The sequence below is a fragment of the Triturus cristatus genome, chromosome 3_2, assembly GCF_964204655.1.
Source record: "Triturus cristatus chromosome 3_2, aTriCri1.1, whole genome shotgun sequence".
In the NCBI taxonomy this organism is placed as follows: Eukaryota; Metazoa; Chordata; class Amphibia; order Caudata; family Salamandridae; genus Triturus; species Triturus cristatus.
In genome coordinates this window covers 921,381,287-921,407,687 of record NC_140584.1, presented here as the reverse complement: position 1 = coordinate 921,407,687, position 26,401 = coordinate 921,381,287, and the positions used below count along the sequence as shown (strand labels likewise).

The 26,401-nt window shown below is 47.1% G+C and overlaps 1 protein-coding gene across 3 annotated transcripts in view; it reads left to right on the top strand.

Annotated features, from left to right (window-relative positions):
- The window catches only part of TRIM37 (tripartite motif containing 37), a 1,106,152-nt gene that overhangs the window by 512,156 nt on the left and 567,595 nt on the right, over positions 1-26,401 (top strand). For all 3 annotated transcript variants that reach the window (XM_085649381.1, XM_085649379.1, XM_085649380.1), the window contains exon 15: positions 17,575-17,775. In XM_085649381.1, coding sequence (XP_085505507.1) covers positions 17,575-17,775 — 201 coding nt within the window. The remainder of the gene's footprint in view (positions 1-17,574; positions 17,776-26,401) is intronic.

Below are 26,401 nucleotides of genomic sequence, written 5' to 3'. Positions count from 1 at the left end.
TGTACAAATTGGGTTTTTCGATAAACGTGCCCAAATCTCACCTGGTGCCCTCTCAGCGCAACCTGTTCATAGGTGCGGTACTGGACACTACTGTGTGTCGAGCATTCCCTCCTCCTCAAAGGATTCTCGACATACAGGAAATGATTCCTTTATTTTACAACGGAACGGTCGTTCCAGTTCTGAAGGTCCTTCGCCTGCTCGGTCTGTTCGCTTCCTGCATCCTGTTGGTCAACCATGCATGCTGGCACATGATGGCGCTCCAGTGGTGCCTCCGCAAGCAGTGGTATCAGCACAAAGGAGATCTCAGGGAGTCTGTGAGGATCTCCAGAGAAGCTGCAGCGGATCTGTCCTGGTGGAGCGTGGAGGGCAACCTGTCTCAAGGGAAGCTCTTTCATCTACCTGCATCGGTGGCCACGGTGATAACGGATGCATCCACCTTAGGGTGGGGTGCTCATCTGGGGGATCTGGAGATCAATGGTCTTTGGTCTCCAGAGGAAAGGTTGCTTCACATCAACCTTTTGGAATTGAGGGCAATTCGTTTAGCACTCAAGGCCTTCCTCCCTTCCCTTCGCGGTCTGTCTGTTCAAGTCCTGACGGACAACACTACCGCGATGTGGTATATAAACAAACAGGGAGGAGTGGAGTCTCTTTGTCTCTGCAAAGAGGCCCTGCGTCTATGGTCCTGGGCTCAGGACCATCAGATTTGGCAAATCATCTGGCCGGGGTGCTGAACGTACGTGCGGACAGTCTCAGTCAGCAGTTCTCCGCCGACTACAAGTGGAGGCTTCATCCGGAGGTAGTTCGTCACGTCTTTCGGATGTGGGGAACTCCTCGGGTGGACCTGTTCGCCACTCACGAGAATGCTCACTGCCCGTCATTCTGCAGTCTCCAGTATCCGATGCAGGGAGCGTTGGGGGACGCGTTTCAGTTGAGTTGGGGCTCACGACTCCTTTACGCGTTTCCTCCCATACCCTTGATTCCTCGGGTTCTGAGGAAGACCGGGCCCAAGTCATTTTGATCGCCCCGGATTGGCCAAGAAGGGTGTGGTATACAGATCTTCTCCACCTCTCCTCGTGCCCTCCGCTCCGTCTCCCTCTGAGGGCAGACCTCCTCTCGCAGTCGGAGGGGCAGGTTCTACACCCCCACCTCCAGAGCTTACACCTTCATCCCTGGAGATTGAACGGGCAACCTGAGTTCTTTTTCTCTCCCGCCTGACGTGGTGGATGTAATTTTGTCTGCCAGACGTCATTCCACCAAATCTGTATATTCCTATAGGTGGTCCAAATTTGTACTTTGGTGTGGAGAGAAGTCAATTGATCCTTTGAAGGCTCGTCTGTCTAACATTCTACAGTTTGCCCTTTCTCTTGCTCAGCAAGGCTTCACTGTGGCCACTGTGAAGGGATACTTATCGGCTTTGTCGGCTTTCCTTTGCTTGCCGGATCAGCCGTCATTATTCAAATCACCTAGTGTTCTTAGATTTCTTAAGGGTCTCACAAACAGGTTTCCTCCTACTCCCATTATTGTGCCTCAATGGGATTTAAACCTTGTCTTGACTTATCTTATGGGTTCTCCCTTCGAGCCCCTGCACAAGTGTCCCTTGAGACTGTTGTCTTTTAAGACGGTTTTCCTCATTGCAATTACCTCGGCAAGGAGGGTAAGTGAGCTTCAAGCTCTTAGTTCAAAACCCCCGTTTTTGACCATTCATGCTGAACGAATGGTACTCGGGACCAGTGCTGCATTTTTGCCTAAGGTGGTAACTCCTTTCCATCTGGGGCAATCCATTACCCTCCCTACCTTCTATCCTCCCCCTTACCCTTCCAAGGAGGAGGAGAGACTTCACCGCTTGGACCCTAAGAGGGCGGTGAGCTTCTACCTTGACAGGACATAGGACTTCAGGGTTGATGACCAGCTCTTCGTGGGCTTTGTTGGCTTCAGAAAAGGCCGAACGGTGCACAGGCGCACCCTTTCTAGATGGATTGTCTTGTGCATCAAGATATGCTACTCTTTGGCGGGTAAGGAGCCTCCAGAGAGTTTAAGAGCTCATTCCACTAGAGCAAAATCTTCCACTTCTGATTTGTCTAGGGGTGTTCCTGTGGAGGACATTTGTAGGGCGGCAACTTGGGCCTCCCTCCACACCTTCACAAAACATTATTGCTTGGACACCGAGGTGAGGAGGGACGGACACTTTACTCGTTCCGTCCTTCAGGACTTTTTGGTATAGAAGGGTGGACACCCTCCTCCGGGAGTGGGGACTGCTGTGGGAATCTATTCACAAGGTGAGGAATCCACTGGCAGATTTATCCATTAGAAGAACAAGTTACTTACCTTCGGTAACGCTTTTTCTGGTGGATACAGTATCTGCCTGTGGATTCCTCTCTGACCCACCCGCCTCCCCGTTGTCCATCCTTCTATACCTACAATTCTATTGATGGTGTTTCAAAATGTATTTGTTACTGTCAAAGGCATTGTGTTATTCTTTTGCCTTTCTATTTATTCTTCACACTGTGTGTGTTGCTTTGCATATCATGTACTGTGTATACTGTGTATATATTGCTGTCGGTCCGTCCGTGTGCCTCGAAGGCACGGAAAAAAGGGGCGGAACTGACGTCATCACGCCGACGAGGTCTTATGGAGCCGGTGACGTCAGCGGAGTCGCGAGCGGAGCCGTTCCTCTGTGACGTCGTCTTCGACCTCATCGGCGTGGACTGCTACAAAAGTTTCCAAATGTTGCTGGCGCAGGGGATATTCACAAGGTGAGGAATCCACAGGCAGATACTGTATCCACCAGAAAAAGCGTTACCGAAGGTAAGTAACTTGTTCGACAGGCAGATTCTGCCATGGTATCTCTAAAGCATTCCTTGTGGCTGCATCTATCACCTCTAAAACCTACATAGTTTAAGATTATGAATATTAATTTCAGTGGGTTGTTCCTGTCTGGACTCAATACAGATGATGAGATGCAGTGCATGAGAAGTAAGGCTGAAATCCTCCAAGCAGTAGAATTTGGATAGAATAGATTTTACAAATCACGATATAGGCACTGTGACAGTCTCTAAGGTGTTCATTCCAGCTTTAGCATCAAATATAGCAACTTTTTCGGCCATACCACTGAAGACGGTCCAGGAGCAGATAACAGCAACTATAAAATTCTGCATCCTCAAGAGGAATGCAGTCTCATTCTAGGTAATGATTGCCACACTTCCTTGTCTCTGTGTCACTGTAGAAGAGTGGCAGAATATTACCGCCAAGTGTGTTTTGCAAATAATTCAAAATTGGTTTAATCTCAAATTCAGTTCAAGTCCCCTCCTCTGTGAATTCCCCTGAAGACTGTGCAAAAACACCAGCTGCCTTCATTGGGAAAATAATCTGTAGTACTCTTTCAGAAGATACAGTAGATCCCAGTCCTACCTATCAGAAAGGAAAATACGTCTGTTCAAAATATTTTTGGTTGCACAAAAAAGGCCCAAGCACGAATTTCAGAAATCTTGGGCCTCAAGTTAGCCAACAAAATGGATCAAGAAATAAAAATGATCTTTTTTAGGTTTCCATCAAATATTTCCCCACTGCAGAAAGGGGGGCTGGATGTGCACAGTAGACCAACAGGATCCCTGCTTTCTCATAGTAGTAAAGAATCACATAATGTTCTTCACATTCACAATGGGCACTCACAGTACCAGTACAAAGTTCTACTATCTGGTCTGAAATCAGAGCTGATGCACCTGACAGTGCTCTTCAAAGCAAATTCCCCAGCAGGGAAGTCTGTGTGCTGCACCTGTCTCCTGAGGTATCTTGGCGTTCTAGCAGTCAGGAACCACATACAAGATCTCTTGGAAGGAAAGTTGCTATAAAGAGCACTGTCATGGGCCTGCCTGTGTGATAAACTACATGTAATTGACATTGTCTGGTCCCTGACATTGCTGGAGATATAAGCATTCCTATTTCTGTGCTTTCCTTACTGCTTGATATCAAGAATCCTTATTCAGCAAAGCATTTTGCCTGCATTCCTAATTTGTTTTACAATCCGGGGAAGGTTGATGTGGTAACTGTGAAATTGTCCACTGTTTAGCAAATAATTACCTCCACCCCTAATTCTGTAACTTTAAATAGGTTCCATCTGTGGTTCCAAAGTCATAACCTGCATCTAGTGTCCTGCTAGGAGGATGTGATCATTCCATTTTTACTTCCTGTTTCACAATCAGATGTTCAATTTTCCTCTAAGTACCTTTGGCAGCTGTTACAGCATACAGGAAAAGCCCTGCTCCAAGATCAATCTTCACAATCATATCAAATTTTTGGAGTTAAGGAGAACCTAACGTCATCCTCTATTAGCTTTTGAACTTTACACTGTCTCTCATAGGGTGGTTATGAGTGTCTTACTTAGCAGATTCTCACTCCCATATCAATCAAACAATATATTTGCCAGTTTTTGTGCAGTAACCTCATATCTCCTGAAGATAGGTACCACTCCTTAGATGTAAGAAAAGTCCTGACATTTTGTTTAGATAGAACAAAAGATATAAGAAACTCAACCAGCTCTTGTTAACTGTGGTCTGCATTTTATTTCACTCTAACGGTCTGTTTCCAGGTGGATTTTCTCTTGTATTTCCTTATGTTGTCAACTAGCCAGGAAGTTTTTTTCCTGAAAAAGCAAAAGATCATTCCACATCAGAAAAAAACAGCTAATGCCATTTGGTTAATTAAAAAGCGTCCCAGATGTATATATTTGTAGAGTAGCTACATGGAGGTATATTCATACTTTCTCCAGGCATTGTTTAGACGCAGACTCTAGGGCGATGATATAATTGGTCAAGCTGCTTCAAGGAATCTCTTTGGATGAGATTACACTTGTTAATTTATTTTTCTTGATTGTTTTGGCATTCTAGTTAGGGGGCCCCATTTTTAGGTCTGGTATTAGCCAAGATGGTTTGATTTTACCAACATTAGTATAATATATTCATTGATTGGCCTGTTATTGTTTGTCGCACTTTTCCTCCTGCCACTGCAACAAAAGCATGTGGCACAGGGTCAGCCCACTTCCCTCTATCTGATGACATTCTGCCTTTTCACGAGGAGAAAATCCACACACAAATTTGTTGTCTTAAGTGCCAGGGATTTTGTTGACAATGTGTACTTTTTGAGACCCACAATATTTTTCTTTTTAGCCAATGTTATTTTTCCTTTGAATTGATGAGGGCATGTAAGCTTTCCATTTGTAAAATCTTTGCAAAAGAACATGAGAAAGCAAACATTGACAAATCCAAACATCCTGCAGCAAGCACAATGTTAGTTTTTGGGATGTCTGCAATTCCATTCTATGTTTGACTATCCGTGAGGACCCCACGATGCAGGAAATGTTACTTGTAATCCTAGATATACAATGGAGAAATCCTCACTAAAGTCATAAGCAACCCTTCCAACTACCCAATACTTCGTATTTTAAATGGAAAATATATATTCAATTAAAATCTGCATATTTTGTTAAAAAAGAACTCCAGTGCAAGACATGCTGGGAGATATTCGCTGCTGGCTCTTTAGAGGAATAGGGCATATTTTCAGTTATCTGTGAATTTAATCTCTCCTGCAGCATTTTAGGTCTTGCCTACCAGACAACACGAGCTGTCAGGGTGCATAAGACCTATTGTATGCTTACCAAAAATTTATAGGAGCTTACAGTCTGCCCATTCCTTATCATTGATTGGCTCTATTATCACACTTGTTTGCTTGCTTCTTATTCAGTGTTTTTTCCTGCCTCAACTACTCCATCTTGTATATCTGGTCATAACCCCTTTACCATCTCTAATTGGATTGCTTATGTCCTTCCACTGCTCCCTTTTATGGAACTACTTCTTTAGGTCTCGCCATCGCGTAAGCGATCGCAAAGCGAGACTATTGAAAGCGGGTTTGAAAAGTGCTCCCAAAAAGCAGATTGCATGGCTAGCACGCGCACAATCACGCGCATCGTGCCGCCATGCAATCCGCTTTTTAGGAGCACTTCAAAGGGTCCGCTCCCCCTCCTGGAATGCGCTCCCCCGCCCCCAAGCGCGCGCGCGCCACCCTCCGCCGGGCTTGTTCTTGTTTAACTTGCTGAAGAGCTTTCGGTTTCAAGGTGACTCGTGATCCCATCCCCAGAAACCAAAACCCAAGACCTACTCCACCTTAGGTAATGTATTTTTCCACAATCGTGTTTGTGCTTGTTTGAGTGCTACTATAATTAACTTCACAAAGAGATTTTCGTATTCAAAACATAGTGTAGTCAACAGCACAGCTGGAGGAAAGCATCCAACAGCGTGGCAGGGAAGATTTCACTGAGCCTAGGGTTTGGTTGCATGACAGTGGTCTGTTTAGTCATGGAAAATACTCCCTTCAGCAATTTGAAATTCCCTTGTTTGGACTCGGCCTGTAACTTGTTTAAAAGGTACCATGACAATGGGGCTACCAGGCATTCTGAAGAAGAGGAGGCGGGTAATGTCATTGTGTAACCTGGCTCTCGCTGAGACTACAAGTCTTTATCTCCCAGTGTGCAAGGCAATCCTCAAAAGCATTGAAACTTTAAAGTACCTAGTTAAAACTAATACCATTGTGGAACGAAAATAAACATTGTCTGAACGACATAAAGGCCTTTTACCCCAGACTCTGTAGAAGTACACACAGTATGAAGAAAGGCTTTCAAGCTGGTCACAAGGCATACTCTTGCAATGCATGTATTTTTTTTTTTAAATGCCAGTAAACACACACACACACACACACACACACTGTGAGTATGTACTGGTGTGTCGAGATATATATATATATATATATATATATATATATATATATATATATATATATATATATATATATATATATATATATATATATATGTTAACAGCAGGGGCTCAGATTTGTTTGCGGCCCTATTTTGTCATGAGCCATACTTCTCAGTTTATCAAATTCTTTGTTTTCACACCGGGCTGCGCTTGACACAGTATCTAACCTGGGGTGTAAACCCTGTGTGATTTTGGTGCTGTGGACGGATTTGTTTTTCATTCATGAAGGAGGAGAACTGGGACTTAGGAAGAGGGAGTTCCGTTTAGAGCAAAAGGCACACTCTTCCGAAATGATGTGCAAGGCGTCCTCTCCTGCGGCCACAGTCATAATAACTCTGCACTGTTCAATGGATTCCAACTCATTCTGCACTCCTTTGACAGCTTGCCAAATTCTCTTCATCTGAACATCTCCGCATTAATGCGCGCTCTCCTCTCTCCGGAAGACACTTCCATACAAGGCTTCATTTGTGCCAGAAACCTATTTATTTGGGGTTGTAATCGGTTTGGCTTGATTACCTTTAACATGGATCAAAGGGCCTGCTGCAATTGTTCTGAGAGAACATAATAAACTGCCCTTCCAACGGCCTCATAAATGGAAGTATTTGATAAGTACCGTGGTTGGTGATGTGTAAACATTTGTGTTCAGAAAAGATGGGTTGTAACGATCGGGGTTACAGGTCTTTGAATGCTGGTGTACTTCGCATTTGATTGATTTCGGTTTAGTATTTCTGAGTTTCCCTTTGTTTGGTAATATCTGCCTACATTGCAGATTCCTGCAGTTTCCTTTGTTTGATGCCTGCTTGGATTTTGTATTCCAGACAGAATACGCCTTTGTTTAATGTGGCCTAGAGGGTTTTCGAGGCCAATTGTGACATCACTCACTTTATGGACCCTTTATACGAAAGCCAAGTCTTGCAAAACCAGTTGCCCCAGCCTGTGATTCTAAAGTGAGCTTCTGCAGCTCTGCAGTCTTTCCACCCCACCGAGCCCTGTTGCTTCAGGGGATTGTCCTGTGACATTACTGAGATAAGATCCTTTTGATCACCCCAGAGATTACAAAGCCCGCTTTTAATGACTTGTGCTGGCACAACATTGACGGTGCGACTGCCGCTCGCCACTTGCCAGCTCGGAGGAAATATTCTCTTAGAAAAGCAATATCTTCCACAGCCTCTAAAACTATAGAAAGGAGATATGACAGTGGCTTAGGAATAGCAGCTCTCCAAGGGAGCTTGTGCAGGTTGTGGACTCTGGAAGGAGAAAGGCCAACATGAAACCCCACCTGTGACACCTTAAAAGATAACACAGCTTTATCAAACGTCACTGGCCATTGGTCAGAAGCAGAAGTTGGATGGCTGGAAGTTCCAACATTGGAACTATTTTAGAATGTGTAGGCTATTTCCAAAGTCTTTAAAATGGACAACTGGATGCTAAAGGGGTAAAAGGATATCCGGGTGTATCAAAAACAGCAACATAAAAGCTGGGAGTGGAGGGAATTGTATGCTTGGCCGGCATTGAGAGGAGCAATGTCTGCTAACAGACTACAATAAAAGAAAAAAAACTTGCCTGCTATTTCATCTAAATTAGACCTTTTTGCTGAATTTCTTGTCTCATCCATATAATTTCTATTGATTGATTAGATTAGTTTGTTTCCTATTTATTTATGATTAGGTTCTCAGAAGACTTGTATAAAATAAATATAGGTTTCAAAGAAACGATTGGACAAATAGCTTAGGTGAAAATTATGGATAGGTAAACGGAATAACGGGGAATTATTCGTGCATCTTTTATGTAACATGTCAAACACTATCTGTATTTTCCTCTTTCCTTTCTCAGTACACACACTTTTAGGTACACACTTTAAAAATACTTCTCTATCCACACGATTTTAGTTCTTCCCCTATCCTCTTTGCCTACAACTCTCTTACAGACTCCCTCTCCCACAGACTCCCTCTTCCACAGACTCCCACTCTCTCTCACTGATTGACTCACTCTCTCACTAATTGACTCACTCTCAATGACTCACTAATTGACTCACTTGCACTGACTCACTCTCACTCTCTCACTAATTGACTCACTCTCAATGGCTCACTTGCTCACTAATTGACTCACTCTCACTGAGTCAGTCTCTCAATAATTGACTCACTCTCACTGAGTCACTCTGTCACTATTTTCAAATCTCTCACAGACTCACTCTCACAGACTCACTCTCACTGACTCACTCACTCTCTCACTAATTGACTCACTCTCTCACTAATTGACTCACTCACTGGCTCACTCTCACTGGCTCACTCTCACTGGCTCACTCTCACTGGCTCACTCTCACTGACTTACTCTCACGGATTCACTACTTGACTAAGTCTCACTGACACTCTCACTAATTGACTCACTCTCAATGACTCACTTGCTCACACATTTACTCACTCTCACTGAGTCACTCTCTCACTAATTGACTCATTCTCACTGACTCACTCTCTCTCTCATGACTCACTCTCACTGACTCAATCTCAATAATTGACTCGCTCTCACTGACTCAGTCACTAATTGACTCACTCTCAATGAATCACTAATTGACTCTCTCTCACACACTCACTCTCTCTCTCATGACTCACTCTCACTGACTCACTATCACTAATTGACTCACTCTCACTGACTCACTCACTGATTGACTCACTCACTGAGTCAGTCTCTCACTAATTGACTCACTCTCTCACTAATTGACTCACTCGCTCACTAATTTCCACACTCTCACAGACTCACTCTCACTTACTCACTCTCACTTACTCACTCTCACTGGCTCACTCTCACTGACTTACTCTCACTGACTCACTCTCACTGACTCACTAATTGACTCACTCTCACTGACTCACTCTCACTGACTCACTCTCACTAATTGACTCACTCTCAATGACTCACTAATTGACTCACCCTCACTGAGTCACTCTCTCATGACTCACTCTCATTGACTCACTCTCACTAATTGACTCACTCTCACAGACTCACTTACTAATTGGACTTACTCTCAATGACTCACTAATTGACTCACTCTCACTGAGTCACTCTCTCTCTCACTAATTGACTCACTCTCACTTGCTCACTAATTAACTCACTCTCACTCTCTCACTAATTGACTCACTCTCACTGACTCACTCTCACTAGCTCACCATACCACAGGAATATTCCACAGGCAAATAAAAACTTTCTTTACAGTATCCTTGTTGCATCTTTTTGTAGTGTGATCGAAGTATACTACAGTTACACATATAAAGGAATCAAGGCCGAAAGCAAGTACATTAAAATGAAGTAAATATTGCCTACTTGACACTAGAGATATGGGAAATAGTAACTGTGGTTCAAGCATGCAGACAGCGCGGCTTGTTTGCAATTACATTAGAAATGCTAAATTAACCAGTGTCAGCAGGAAACAGACCAGAGGAGCCACTAGGGCAGAAGCCAGACAGAACCATCCTCCTTGATTGCTGTTTCCCCTCAGCGGAGTCCGTGCTGCATATACTTAAGGAGCCTGCGAGGTTAATAAGGTCACATTTAAAATTCTGCTTTGGCTTACAGCGCTTAATATTTCACTGCTCACACACGCAGGGTGCCAGAAGAAACGGATATGGTGTGATACATAGAAGTAAGAGGGAACAACTGTCAAAATTGAAATTACAAAAAAAGGAGTTTTAATAAAGGCGCGTTGTTAGAAACCTGCATGCCATTGTACAACATAAACGTTACACAAATATACTAAGAACTATACAATTTTCTTTGTACAATATTTCTATAGTGGATTAAACACTTTAAAGTTTGGTGAATGGGAGCCCCACCATAAATCAGTGTGACTCTGGCCACACCTAACACATGGCTACCCTGCCTCGTCTAACATATAGGAAAACCTCTACAAAAAATGCTTCCATTTATTCCAAATTATAAACACTTAATTCTGATAACAGAAATCTACACATTTTTTCATACGGTACAATACGAAAATGCACCTCCTTATAAACCTTCTGTTTTCCTTCTACCTAAATGGAATTCTCTTTTCACTGCTCCTATGGGACAGAACAGCAACTTCTCAAGAAGATAGCAATCTTAAGTGCCAGGCCACATGTCTTTTATTATGCTGCCACAGTCTAAACAATTGGAACTTTTGACACCACGCCAGACTTCTTGGGGCAGGGAGAAACTGATAACAGTCAACAGTTGTACACTGGCTCAGTTACTGCTCACACATTAAGCCTCACGACAAAGGAACATGCAGCTTTGTTATACCCTACATCCTTATATCCCAACTTTTAAGTGTGCCTCCGCAGTCTCTAACAGAAGTACATTTAAGAAACAATTGCAACATTTCACATAACGCCACACTGCTTGGCACATCTTTGTTTCTTTTTTGAAGCACAAGGTGTGAATACATTTAAAACAGACTGAACTGATAGAATAGCCTAAAGGCAGCATTACGTTTTTAGCCAATTACAATGCAGCTTTCTAAAACAAGCATTTGCAAAGCAATATGTATCGCATTTGCGAGAGTTTAAGCTTTTAGCATTGTAAATGGCAATGCTTTTATTTATGTTTTAAATACCAAAACATAAATAAGAGGCATTGTCATTTACAATGCCAAGAGCACAAACTTGCGTAAGTGCGAGACCTATTGCATTGCAAATGCTTGTTCTTTTTGCTTACCACTCTGAGAGTGCATGCATTTTCCAGCTACTTTGTGTGCTTCTCTCTCCCATCAAATACCCACATTGCAATCCGTGTTCCTGTCCCCCCCTCGTATTGCAAGCTCAGTCGTGTGTGTTTCTTCCCCTGCCGAACTCCCTTCTTCCCCTGCGCTCCATATTGCTTTCTCGCTTATGCTTTTTCGTGCTGTGCTGCTTTTTCCTTCATTACCAATACTGTTGCTTCCTCCCATCCGACCCGCTCTCCCATTGCCATCCACTCCCACCAAATAATTTTTTGTTTTTGAAAACAGATTACATTTTTCCTTTTTTTTGGAGGGATAAGGGAGGTCGGGGGCAGGCAGCAGATTGCTGCCAACTCCTGCATCTATTAAAAATTTTAATAGAACTAATTTTATTTTTATTTCTCTTTTTTAATTTTTTTAGTTGCTGATCCATCTCAGAGCAGTAAAAAAAAAAAATGGGGTTCCCACGTCAGGCATAGTAATGCATACATGTCGTCAGGCATGCACTCGCCTACAAAATGTTATTTTATAGTTGAGTAGGCTGATTGGACTCCCAGTTGAATCACATGTTCTTAAGTTTCCTGTGGAACTTGAGTAGGGCTGGGAAGGTCCTGATGTGGCTCGACTTTTAAAAGATGCAGAGTATAATGTTCGAGGCATGTGTGCTGTAGATACACATGCTTTGCATACTCCTGCCATCTAATGTTGGGTCCGGATGTTTCTAAGTTTTTCTTCGAAGAAGTCTTTCCTTGTCACGAGGTAAGGTGACTCCTTCTTTCGGTGCTAATGCGCATTGTCATCGACTTCATTGTTAGATTGTTTTTTCCACCATCAGGTTCGGACGTGTATTGCTGCGCTCCGGTTCAAAACCATTCTTCGGGTTCCCTTCGACGCGCAATCCTCTCTACCCTCGACTGTATTGTTTCCGTATGCATTTCCCACTTCTCCTCATATTGTTTCGACATCAGAAATCTGCTTTCAATCGGAAAGCTTTGTGGACGGCCTTCGAGGCCTAACTGCGCCCGGTCTGCTCTCCGTCGATGGATCGGACTCTGTTTAAATTCTGTCCTTGGTGCAACGTGAAGTATCTGCGCACTGTCTCACATGGAGTGTGCAACTTGTGCTTGTCTTCGGAGCACCAGGAAGAAGACTGCAATGCTTGCAGATCATTGCGATCAAAGAAAACGCTTCACGATCATCTGGCTCACGTTGTCAGATGCAGCGTCAAAGCATCAATGACATGCCGGACATCTTCGGTGAAGACTCCGGCCAAGAAGATATCGAGTCATCAGTGGCTGAGGAGGAGGAAGCCTTCTCTGAACAAGACTCAGACTTGGAGCTTAAGATAGACCTTGATGCTGAAGAACTGCTGCAGCGACAAGGTGACGTGAGTACCGAAGACCCTTTGCCCTCACAGAGGTAAAAAAAGCACAAGGAGTCAGCACCACCTCTGCCTTCTGGCCAAGGTTGGCACGGAAACGACGATTCTGACGCCCTGCCTTCGTGCCCGGCTCCGAAACTACTAGTCAAGGCTTCCGGCTTGGTACCGAGTCCACAAAAAGCCTCCTCGGAGCTGAAAGCCTCCGATTCCAAGCACAAGTCCGTCTCAGAGCCAAAATCCTCCGCGCTGAAAGCCAAGCAGCCTTCGGAGCCAAAACCTTCCGCGGCAAAAGGTCAGCCTCCTTCGACACCGAAGACTTCGGCGCCAAAACACAAAGACACCCATTCGGATCCGAAATTGGACACTATTCTATTACCACCCGATCTGAATCAAAATAGGCTCCATATTCACCCTCACACTGCCCATATTCACGTAAAGCCACCTCAGAAACGCAAGATTCAAGAAGAGGACACTTACCAAATCCCCTTGAAGTCTTTCGAATTCCTCTATTCGTTGTGCTCTAGATGCCCCAGACACCGCAGCCAGAGAGGTTAACACCAACATCCTACTCAGGAGACACGCTTGGTTAAGGATTTCCAGTTTTAAGTTGAACTCTTTATTTATCAGCATTTTCATTATACATACAATGACAGTTCTGCCACACATATGTTGCAGGAAACCGGTATGCATAGATATACATCTAGTACATGCAGCTCTACTGTAACCCTCATTGACCATAAACTTCACCTTGTGGATTTCAGGTTTTAAACCTGAGGTCCAACAATCCATCCTTACCACACCATTTGGTAAGGAACACTTATTCAGCCCTAGCATTGACCAGACGTTAGAAAAAATGAAAAAGGACACTGAAGTCGCAAAATCTATGGGAGTGCTTCAGATGGCATCCAACAGAGGTTCCTTTTGTCGCTCCTTGTCCAGAGGTTGGTCAAAAACCACACCCCCAGAACAAAATACCTCTGTTTACAAATGTAACAACCAGTCCTCTCCCTCCAGAGATTTTTTCCAAGGAGTTTATAGAGGCAACAACCTTCAAAGGTATGGGTAAGGGTAACACACCCCGTAACTCTCCTTCCCCCAACAAACAGTGACTTGCTCACGCTTCCCCTGATTATACAACACCTGTCGGGGAAGACTTCAACAATTCCTCCCCATTGGGCAGTCTATAAGATCAGACAAATGGGTACTTGGAATTATCCAACATGGTTATTCCCTGGAGCTTACCAGCAATCCCCCAAACATTCCACCTCGATCTCACAAGTTATCTACAAAACACATACACTTCCTAAAACAAGTGGTCCAGTCTCGTTTACTAAAATGAGCAATAGAGCCAGTTCCCTACAGTACCAGGGCTCAGGGGTTTACTCTGTCTACTATCTCATCCCAAAAAGGACGGTTCCCTAGGACCTATTTTGGCTCTGAGAGAGCTAAACCATTACATACCGTCAGAGCATTTTCACATGGTGACACTTCACCAAGTACTCCCACTTTTACAAACAGCAGACTTTGTCAACTCTAGATTTAAAGGACGCATATTTTCATGTTCCAATTCATCCAGCTCATTCCAAATACCTCAGATTTGTGATAGCAGGCAATCACTACAAGTTCAATGTGCCTCCCTTCGAAGTAACTACAGCGCCCAGAGTTTTTACCAAATGCCTGGCAGTAGTCGCTGCTCATGTCAGAAGACAACAAATTCATGTCTTCCCCTACCTAGACGACTGGCTCATCAAAGCCAGCACTCACCAAAACTGTCTGCAGCACACACAGATTACAATAGATCTACTTCATCTACTAGGCTTTACTATTAATGCACAAATGTCCCACCTGCATCCTTCACAGATACAGTCTTACCTAGGAGCAACTCTAGACACAGTCAAAGCTCTAGCCTCTACCAATGTAGCCAGAATATACAATATTCAAGTTATCATTCAACAGTTTCAGCCCAACCAAGCATTACCAGCCAGAGTATTCATACAACTACTGGGAATGATAGTGTCTTGCATAGCAATTGTACCCCATTCAAGGCTTCACATGCGCTCCCTATAAGAGTGCATCAGTACATCAGTGGAATCAATCACAGGGTCTATTAACCGATCTAGTGTTGGTGGACGGCCGTACACATCGCTCTCTGCATTGGTGGAACCAACAAAACTTATCAGCAGGCTGGCCTTTCATAGACCCTGTTCCACAGATCGTACTCACAGCAGACGTATCTCTAACAGGTTAGGGAGCTCATCTCAAAATTGCCGAAAACAAGGGTTGTGGAGCAACAAGCACAAGACTCTCCACATCAACTATCTGGAGCTATTAGATGTCTTCATAGCAATAAAAGCTTTTCAAACTTCTCATAGCCAAAACTGTCTTAGTCCGGACAGACATGACAGCAATGTATTATGTGCAGAAGACACTCTCTCCAACTGTCAACAATCGCTCAAGCCATTTGGAACTGGGAGATCCAGCACAACATTTATCTCCTTGCAGAAATCTCCCAGGAATAAATAATCAAATTGCTGATCTCCTCAGCAGAAGGCAACAAATTCACGAGTGGGAACTTCACCCCCAGGTTCTCCTTCCTTACTTCCAACATTGGGGATTTCCACAAATAGACGTATTCGCCACAGCTGAAAATGCAAAATGCCCAAACTTCGGCACCAGATACCCGCACCAACAATCAAAGGGCAATGCCCTATGGATGAACTGGTCAGGGATATTTGCCTACGCTTTTCCGCCTCTTCCGCTCATTCCATGGGTGGCTCAGAAGCTCAGGCAAACCCTCACACTAATTCTAGTAGCTTCCACATGGGCTCGTCAACCATGGTACACCTCCCTGTTGGAGCTGTCTCTATTTCCACATCAAAACTACGCCTCAACTCCAGTCTTCTCACACAGAAATATGGGGAAATCAGACGTCCAAATCTCAAAGAAGTGAATTTACCGATCTGGCTCCTGAAGTCATGGAGTTTGGGTACTTACATTTACCACCAGATTGTATGAATATTCTAAAGGGAGCAAGAAAGCCTACCACCAGAGCTTGCTATGCTGCAAAATGGAAAAGATTTGCGGTATATTGCATTAACAAAATCAATCCTTTACACACTTCTATACCAAACATTATCTGTTATTTGTTACATTTACAATGAACAGGACTGGCTTACACTTGCAGCTGTAGCTGCGTACTCACAAAATAGGCAAAATCTGTCACTATTCAGTTTTCCAGTAATCAAGGCCTTTATGGAAGGTTTAACCGGGGTAATACCACCAAGGATTCCTCCTGCCCCAGTCCGGAATTTCAACATTGTCATTACAAGGCTCATGGGCCCACCATTTGAATCATTACACAATTGCCCTTTACAGTTCCTCTCATGGAAATTTGCTTTCCTCATTGCTATCACATCACTGAGGAGAGTTGGTGAGATACAGGCTTTAACGCTAGAAGAACATTTTTTTCAGTTACACAAAGACAGGATAGTTCTCCGAACCAATCCGAAATTCATTCCCAAAGTAGTTTCTGCTTATCTTATAAATCAATCGGTTGAGTTACCAGTTTTCTTTCCTCAACCTGATTCTGTAGCAGAACGCGCTCTTCATGCACTTGACGTTAAGAGAGCTTTATTGTACTACATAGATTGAACAAAGAACTTTCGCAAAGCAAAACAACTATTTGTAGCATTTGCTCCACCTCATAAAGGCAATCCTATCTCTAAATCTGGAATTGCAAGATGGATTGTTAAATGCATTCAAACATGCTGTGCTAAAGCCAAAAGGACTTTGACTATACCCCCTAGAGCGCATTTCACTCGCCAAATAGGGGCTTATGTAGCTTTTTTAGGTAACATCCCTCTAGCTGACATAGGTAAAGCAGGTCCATGGTCTACACCTCACACATTTACCAAACACTATTATGTAGATGTGTTAGCATGACAACAAGCTAATGAAGGCCAAGCAGTACTTAAAACTCTATTCCAAACAACAACATCTATAGGTTAGCCACAGCTTTGGGAGTATACTGCTTTATAGTCTATGCAAAGCATGTGTGTCTACAGCACACATACCTTGAATGGATAATGTTACTTACCCAGTAAGCATCTGTTCTTGGCGTGTACAGCTGTAGATTCACATTCGCCCACCCGCCTCCCCGGGTACCTGTAGTTGCAGTTCTTCATTATACATTTATACGCATTGACATCTCTACTGCTTACTTACTCCATTCTCACACTCTTACGGGAAATCAATCTAACAATGAAGTCGATGACCATGCACGCTATCACCAAAAGGAGGAGACCCCTTACCTTGTGACTAAGAAAGACTTCTTAGAAGAAAAACAACTTGCAAACATCCAAACCCAACACTAGATGGCAGGAGTATGCAAAGCATGTAACTCTACAGCTCTACATGGAAAGGACAGATGCTTACTGGGTAAGAAACATTATCCTTCTGCCTCCTCTTTTCCAGCCTCTTGTGTTCCTCTTTGCTAATGTGTTTCTTGCAATAGGACTAAGTGGATTATTTTTCTCTTAAACTGATTCCATGATGTGTTTCCCCTTATTTGATATACACCACTCCTATCCCAGGCTAAAGTAACAAATTGTGACACCATGCATGTAGTTTTTTTGCATTTGTATGAATGGATGGGTGGTTACTGTAGTAAATCTATTTATTTGCCTCTTTTCATAATGCAGAGACTGGCGATTGAATTATCACGCAGCCAAAAATCCAGAGGCATGTCACCACCAGACAATCACATCAGCCTGCAAAATGATGACTGCACTGACATTAGGTCAAAGAAGCCGGAGGAGCATCTTCAAGGCTTATCTGCTGCAGCAGCTGCAAGAGATAAAGATGATGACGAGGATGAACAAATCCTGCATGACGTGTTTAACGTAGATATTCCCTCTATTATTTCAAGTTTGTGATTTTTGTGTTTTGAAATCAACGATTGACTTGTTAGAAAGAAATTGATCTGTATATTTAATTTTACATAATTTATTTCTGTCTGTCCTTTTGATGGTTAGACCTTCTGAGTCATTAAAAGTGGACCATTAGATAGACAACTCTGAATTACCTAAATGCTTATGCGATCTAACCATTAACCTTTTTTTTTTTTTTGATAAACAAGTTTTTATTGTTATCATATGCAACAAAAACAGTGAGCCTTTCATACCAACAGTGTACGTTAGCCCCGTCTGAGAATCATTCCCCCTCTCCGCCCCCCCGAACTACCCCCCCTCCGCCCCCACCCCGCACCGCAAAATCACAATACATTTCCTAGCCATTTCCCCCAAACCCTACGATACTTTTTGTGGCAGCCCCGAGCTTGGTACAGAGTCCGCTCCTGCGCCGCACACCAATCCACTCCCGCGCTCCACCTGGTTGGACTGGGTGGTTGCGGCTGTTTCCAGGCCGCCGCAATATCCCTTTTCGCCACCATTAACGCTGTCATAAGAAACACTTTTTCAGCGCGTGTGCCATCCAGACCGTCAGTGATGCCCAGTAGGATGTGTTTGGGGTTATGCGGCACCTCCCACCCCAAGACCTCCGTCAGATCAGTTTCAATGCCACGCCAATACCCCTCCAGTTCCGGGCATGACCACACCATATGGATGAAGTCGGCCGGGTCAAAGCTACAGCGGGGGCAAGCTGCGTCAGCGGAGAGGCCCGCACGGCGCAGGCGCGCTGGTGTGAGGTAGGCCGTGTGAAGGTAGTAGATTTGAATAAGCCTCAGCTTGGCAGAGGCCGTCACCAGCTTGGGAGCCATAAGGGCGTCCCGCCAATCGATCTCGTCCAGGGGACCCACCCATTCCTCCCACCGCTCCTTCAGACCCTCCTGGGGCACGGGGGCATTGTTAATAAGAGAACGATATATTCTGGATATACCTCCCCTCCCTTGGTTACCCATCAGAACCTGAGCCTCTGGGGGGCTATGATCCGGCAGTCGGATGTCCAGCGGGGTGTATGCCCGTATAGCGTGTCGCAATTGAAGGTACCTATAGAATTGGGACGGGTGGAGAGAAAGGCGCGCCTGCAGTTCCGAGTACGAGCACATGCGTCCCCCCCGCCATAAGTCCCCCAGCTGGGAGATGCCAAGCAAATCCCATGGCCTAAAACCCTCCAGCCCCGCAACCTCCCGCAACCATGTCCCATGCCAGAGGGGGGTGGCGCGCGTCAACTTCCCGGTCCACCTGGTGTGGCGGAGCGCCGCCCGCCAAGCCAGGAAAATCGCCTTGGTGATGTCGGGGCAGGAGGCGGGAATAGGGGCGCCGTACATGCGGTCCTGAATACTGGAAAAACCCAAGGCCTCCAATTCCACCCTGTAAGCCGGGTCAGACCATCCTCCCCCAAACCAGTCATGAATGACCAGAAGCCGGGTGGCCAGGTAATAAAGGTAGAGGTTGGTCATGCCAAGCCCCCCGTCAAAGGTGGGGAGGCGGGAGATCGACAGGGCCAGCCGTGGCCTACCACCACCCCAGAGGAATCTGGTGGCCATCCTGTCCAACTCGCGAAACCATGACCTTGGAAAGGACACCGGAGTGTTCTGCAGTACATACAGGAACCGGGGGAGAATCATCATTTTGTAGAGCGCCACTCTCCCCAACGGGTTCAGCGGGAGCGAGTGCCACCGTATTAGGTCCGCTTTGGCTTTCTTGACTAAGGGGGCCACGTTGAGTTCCCAGCTCAATTCCGGGAGGAGGGAGACCCAGATGCCTAGGTATTTGAAAGACAGCCGGCGGAGGGAAATCGTGGTCTGCCAATCAAAGCATTCCCGGGAGGGGTGGAGAGGCACGAGGACCGACTTGTGTGAGTTTAGGCGGAGGCCAGAGGCGCGGGCAAAGCGGCCCAAGATGTGGAGAGCCCGAGGGCCCGAGCGCGCCGTGTCACCAAGGTACAGCAGAACGTCGTCCGCATAAAGGGCGATCTTGTCTGCCTCGAGGCCCGGCCACTCCCATCCCCGAATGAGAGGGTCCGCTCTGATCAGGGCAGCAAGGGGCTCCATTGCAAGCGCAAAGAGGAGGGGTGAGAGCGGGCACCCCTGCCGCGTGCCTCGGCCGATCGGAACGCTCTCGACAGCGCCCCATTAACCAGCACTCTGGCGCGAGGGCGCGCATACAGAACCCGCACCATCCCGACAAACCTGGGACCGAAACCCATGTGGGTCAGGACGTCGAACAGGTAGGGCCACCCCACCGAATCGAAGGCTTTCTCGAAGTCAGCAAGCAGGAGAGTGAGGTAGGGAGATATGCGATGGCGGTGTGCCAGTGCCACATGAAGGCGGCGGAGGCAGTGGCGAGTGCCCCGGTCCGGCATGAAGCCGCACTGGTCCGGGTGCACCAGGCACGACAGGAGGGGCCGGAGTCGCTGGGCCAGGACCGCAGCGTACAGCTTGATATCGGTGTTGATCAGAGAGATCGGCCGGTAGGCCGACCTGTCACTGGGCGGCGGAGTGGACTTAGGCAGAACCACAATCGTGGCTATGTCGGCCTCCGGGGGGAAGGAGCCTCTTTCAACCGCTTCCGCATACAGGGCACCCAGCCGTGGAACCAAATGATCCTTGTAGGTGGCATAAAACTCCTGCGGGAACCCGTCCGGACCCGGGGTCTTCCCGGCGGACGTGCGCCCTATCGCGTCCCCGATCTCCTCGGGAGAGATGGGCACCTCCAGGCTCTCCCAATCACTCGGCTTCAGCCGGGGAAGGCTTAAATCACCAGCAGCGAGCAATGAAGCCAGGGACAGATCCGATGCCCGGGCCCGGTAGAGTTGTGAATAGTACTGAGCGAAGGCGTCCGCTATAGCCACGGACGAGGACTGAAGCGTGCCACCCGAATTGGTCACCGCCGGTATGATGCGTGATGCCCTGGGGTAAGTGGCCAACCGGTGCAGGAGCGCCCCATTTTTGTCACCCCATCCGTATACCCTCGCCACCGAGGATTGCCAAAGGAGCTTGGCCGCGTCAAGCGACCGCTGACGAATCTCCTCACGTAGGAGCCGCAGCTGCCCGGTCTCGGCCGGATCGCCAGAGTCAGAAACGGATCGCTCCAGATGCAGCGCCTGAGCCTCGCAAGCCGTGAGCTGCTGCAGCTGCGCCTGGCGATGTTTCACCACCTGTGCCTTGGCAACCCCCCTAAACGTGGCCTTACATGCCTCCCAAAGGGTGCCCGCCGAGGAGACCGATCCGTCGTTGTCGCCAAAGTAGAGTGCCAGCGCGGACCCCACTTCCCTACGGAGCGTCTTGTCCTGCAGGAACCATGCATTAAAGCGCCACATTTGGCGAGCCCCGTGATGCGGGGGGCCCAAACCCAGAAGAAGCGGAGAATGGTCGGATATCCCCCTGGGGAGGATACGGACGTCCTGGATACCCAGACAATCGGCCGGGGGGACAAAGATCGCGTCGATGCGTGCCTGAGTGTGGTGGGCGGCCGAGGTGTGTGTATATTGCCGTGTGTGTGGGTGCCAGAGTCGCCACGCGTCGCATAGGCCCTGTGCCTCCGGCCAGCTGCTTCGCCCGCGCCGGAGTCCGAGACCGGACCCGAGGAGTCAAGGTGTGGGGCCGAGACGGCGTTAAAATCCCCTCCAAGAATATTAGTGCCAGGCGGAAAAGTCGCCAGCCAGGACGCGGTCAGAGATAAGGCCGGAGACAGCCCCGTGGGCGGCACATAGAGTGACAAGAGGCTGAGCGGCCGGCCCTCAAGCGTGCCGCTAACCGCAACCCCCCTCCCCTGGGAGTCATGGACCACCCGGGCCAACACAAAGGGGAAGGAACGGCGCAGGAGGACCGCAACCCCCCGCGAGAACCTGGAGTGCCACACCCGATCATACCCGAAGCACGCCAGAAAGGGACAGTTCTCGCCGAGGAGGTGGGTTTCTTGAAGCAGGAGCACATCCGCACCCGCGCGCTGGGCGTATTTAAGGACGGCATTGCGCTTAAGCCGGTCCAGCAGGCCATTCACGTTCCAGGACAGGATGCGCACCTGGGCTTTGGGAGCTAAATCAGCCATGGCAGCAGTGGGTATGGAGCGCGCCGGGAAGGAGGCAGGCAGGGAGCGCCGGGAGGACACCCTTGGACCCGGGTGCCAGCGGAAGGGGGCACGGAACGCACAGGCCCCGGAGGGACCACGGATCCCCCACCGGGGAAAGCAAGCGGACGGTGGCGGAATCTGAGCGGCAGTAGAGCGCACAGGTGGATCTGAATGAAGGGACACGACGCCACGCGCCGCGCAGCGCTGTGTGAAATGCTCAGTAAATAACAACCCCAACCCAAAGAAAACAGTCTCACAAGGAGAAACATCAAACAAGTACCAAACCCCAACCCTACACTTCGAAACCAGAAGTATCTGTCGCCCGAACCGAACCAACAGTCACAAGACCCCAAGCTCAGGCGCTCGGGTATAAAGAGCGTGGTGGACCCCTCCTGAAGTTCGGATTACAATGTCCTGACCTGGGCTGGCACTGAGGAGCGCAAGATTGTGGAGCCCCCCACCCCCCGCCCTCGGGCAAGGCCGTCACCTCCCCCGCGAATACAAGAGACAAGGAGAAAGTCATATAGCGGGACTGCGGGAAAGGTCCGAAGAGTCAATGTGCGTGTTGAGGGGGGTCGGAGACCCATCCGGCCGATGCGACGCTCGGCGCCGGGACCCCCCGGCCGCCCGGGAGGAGGCTTCAGATGAGGCGGAGGAGTCTCTCACTGGTCTGTCAGAAGCACTCGCAGACCGGGCCTTGATGACCGCTGCACCCCGCCGCTGCCGGGAGCGCGTGCGCTTCCCGCGCCGCGGCCGCTGGGACCAGGCCATGACGGGGCCTCTGGGCCCAGCAGCGGACGGCCCCCCGCCCGGCTGTCGCAGAGGCCGCTCCTCGGTAAGCCATGTACAGGCCGCCCTGGGGGTGTCGAAGAATAGCGTCGTACCCTGGAAGACAAGGCGGAGGCGGGCCGGGAACTGAAGCTGGTACTGAAGGCCCAGGGAGCGCAGCTTTTGCTTCACCTCCGTGTAGGAACGGCGCTGCTCCTGGACCTCCCGGGTGTAGTCCGGGAAGATCATAATGGTGTGGTTGTTGTAGGTCAGTGGGCCACTCACCCGTGCCTCCTGCAGAATGGCATCTCTGTCCCTGAAGTTAAGGATCCGAAGAATAAAGGGGCGTGGGGGGGCCCCTACCGGAGGCTTGGACGCCAGCGACCGGTGCGCCCTCTCCACCACGAACCAAGTTGACAAGCTGTCTGCTGGCATCCAGGATTTAAACCAGGCCTCCAGGAAGTCGTCGGCCCGGCCCGACTCAACCCCCTCCGGAAAGGGGGACTGCGAGGACCCACACACAAAGGCGTCCATCGGTGAGGTACACTTATAGCTCACATGTATTAAAGGGATACAACGTACAATCATTAAATAGTGGCAGGGTAAACGAACACCTTGAGGTAGATGGGCTTTTGCCAAGCAAACAACGCACTGAGAGCACCATTGTTACACAAGATCCGCCCGATATGGATTGTTCTATTTTCGTCGACCCCGATATTAGTGGGGTTTCAGGAAACAACCATACTCTTTCTGGGAAGAAAAACATCCTGTGCAACATTAGGTCGCTCCCGAAACACAGTGCTGAAGTTTGGGACCTAATCTCTTCCAAACAACCAGATTTATGCTACCTCACAGAAACGTGGTTGAAACCACATTCCACTCCTGCCATAACCTTGGGAGTCCCTAGTGACTATAAAATAGTGAGGCTGGATCGCCCCACTAAAATTGGTGGGGGGATTGCAATTGTACATAAACAGGAAATTGGTATATCGGTTTTAGATGAAATAAGCTCCCCAGAAATTGAATTAATAATTTTTAAAATAATACTGCCATCTAATGATACTCAAAGGGGTGCATTAGTATATCGACCCCCTGGATCGTACAATAATTTCTCTAGCTTATTGATTGAGCTACTTGCCCCATATGTCAATAGTGACAGCGAGTTTATTTTAGTCGGAGACTTTAATGTACACTGTGATAAGTCGGATTGTTGTGAGGCCCAATCCCTACTTCTTGACCTGTCCTCATTGGGCCTTATGAAACGCAACTCTGGGCCCACACATCAGGCAGGCCATACCCTTGACCTGGTATTTTCTAATTTTATGCTGGTCTCTTGCCCACCAGCAAGGCAGGTCAACTGGACAGACCACTATGTTGTGGAATTCCTTACTCCCCACCCGAAACGCATCTCTTCTCGAACTAAACAGTTACCGAGGACACGTAGACAGTGGCACAAAATTACCAATACCACTTTTAAAAATAATTTTTATTGTCCACCTTCTGTTCCTAATGAAAATATTGATACGGCCGTGAAAAATTGTGAAAAAGCTATTGTGGATACTATTGACAAGATTGCCCCTTTTAAACAATTTAAACCCAGACTCACAAAAAAACAAGAAATTTGGTTTACTGATCACCTTAGAACGTTAAAATTGCATGCCAGGAAACTTGAAAAGAGATGGAGAACCTCTCACTTGATCGAGGACAAAAATAAATATTGGGACTCACTATCTATATACCACAAAGCCATTCGTGTTGCCCGCAAGACTCACATTGCATCGCAAATCACAGCTGCAGGAAACTCTTCAAGGATTTTGTACCAAGTTCTACAATCCTTTGTTAAACCTGCAGCTTGTGAATCTTCGGACCTTGCATCCCAACAGCTGTGTGACGACATCTCTTGCTTTTTTACGAATAAGATAGATACTATCTACGACAAAATAGTTTGCACCAATAACAAACTGACCACAGATATGGCACTTTTGGGAATAGATGCTGACCCCAATCTGAATAAATTTATGTTAAGCGTTTTTCCACCCATTTCTTTACAAGAGACATCTGCACTAGTATCACGGATTAAAAGTGGTAGCCCTGACGATATCATCCCAGCCAGGATTATGCCTGTCCTGACTGACGAGTTGTGCCCCATGATCCAAAGGTTGGTGAATCTCTCTCTGGGCTCAGGCACTGTCCCAAGAGAGTGGAAACGTGCTCTTATCAGGCCTATTAGGAAGAATACTACTATCCCATGGTCCGATCTAACAAATCTCAGGCCCATATCCCTTTTACCATTCTTAGGGAAACTGATCGAAAAATATGTTAATGGTCATCTGTCCAATCATATCGAACTTGTTGGCGGCCTGGACTATTCACAATCAGGGTTCAGGCCGAAACACAGCACAGAGTCTACCTTGCTGTCTGTTACAGACGACTTACATATGTATCAGGACAAGGGTTTCTCAGTAATCCTAGTTCTTTTAGATCTTTCAGCAGCGTTCGACACCGTGTCCCATACCATTCTTATTGACCGGTTGTCGAACGCTGGTATTGAGGATAAAGCCCTTGATTGGCTAAAGAGCTTCCTATCAGGGCGCTCCCAGAGAGTGATCATGGACACGTACCGATCAGCGGAGGTGGAGATATCGAAAGGGGTGCCACAGGGCTCTTGTCTAAGCCCTACCTTATTTAACATCTACGTGGCACCCCTGGCAAGAGTGATGCGCAGCTATGGATTCATTCCAGTATCCTATGCTGATGACACGCAGCTCCTCTTCCCTTTCAAGACCATGTCCGCAGAAATTAAAAACTCCTTTTCTGCGGGCATGAAGGCGGTGGCTAATTGGATGTCTTCCAACTTCCTGCAATGCAATGTCAGTAAGACGGAACTAATGCTGTTTGGAGAAGCCAAACTATTGTGGACCCCTGATTGGTGGCCCCCCGATTTGGGAGTAGCCCCAGAACCCAAACAGGTTGTGAAGAGTTTAGGGATTCGGATGGATCAAGACTTGTCATTTGGACAGCATGCTAACCATACTGCTGGAATTTGTTTCCATACGATTGGCCTGCTACGCAGAGTCTTTCCCTTACTACCGGACTCTTTCAGACGAACTCTGGTCCAGACATTGGTTCTGAGTCGAATTGACTACTGCAATGGCCTGTTGCTTTCTGCCAACGAAAATGTGCTGGCCAAGCTTCAGGTCATTCAAAACACCGCGGCTCGTCTTGTCCTTAATGTTCCTCCAAGAACTGCATCCAAACCTCTTCTGGAGAAACTGCACTGGCTCTCCATTCGCCAGAGATCTAAGTTCAAGTTATGTTGCTTGATCCATAAATGTTTAAATGGACAAGGACCTATTTATCTTCAGAACAAATTTGTTCCTTATGTTCCAAGTCGTTCACTTAGGTCCAGTAACTGTCTTCTTCTGGTGATTCCCCGTGCAAAGAAATCTAGACACGGTGGTAAAGCGTTATCTATCGTAGGCCCTACCCTATGGAATAGGCTTCCTCTTCATCTGAGACAGTGCAAAGAACATCTCACTTTCAGGAAACTCCTGAAGACTGTGTTGTTCAGAAACGAGATCTAGCTCCTATTATTCCTCTGTTTCTACCGGCTCCAGAAAGCGCAGAGATACTCCAGTTGGAGTCGATTCTAGCGCTATACAAACCCACAAATAAACAAATAAATAAAGCCCACCAAGCGAAGGTTGTTGCGGCGGGCGCGATTTTC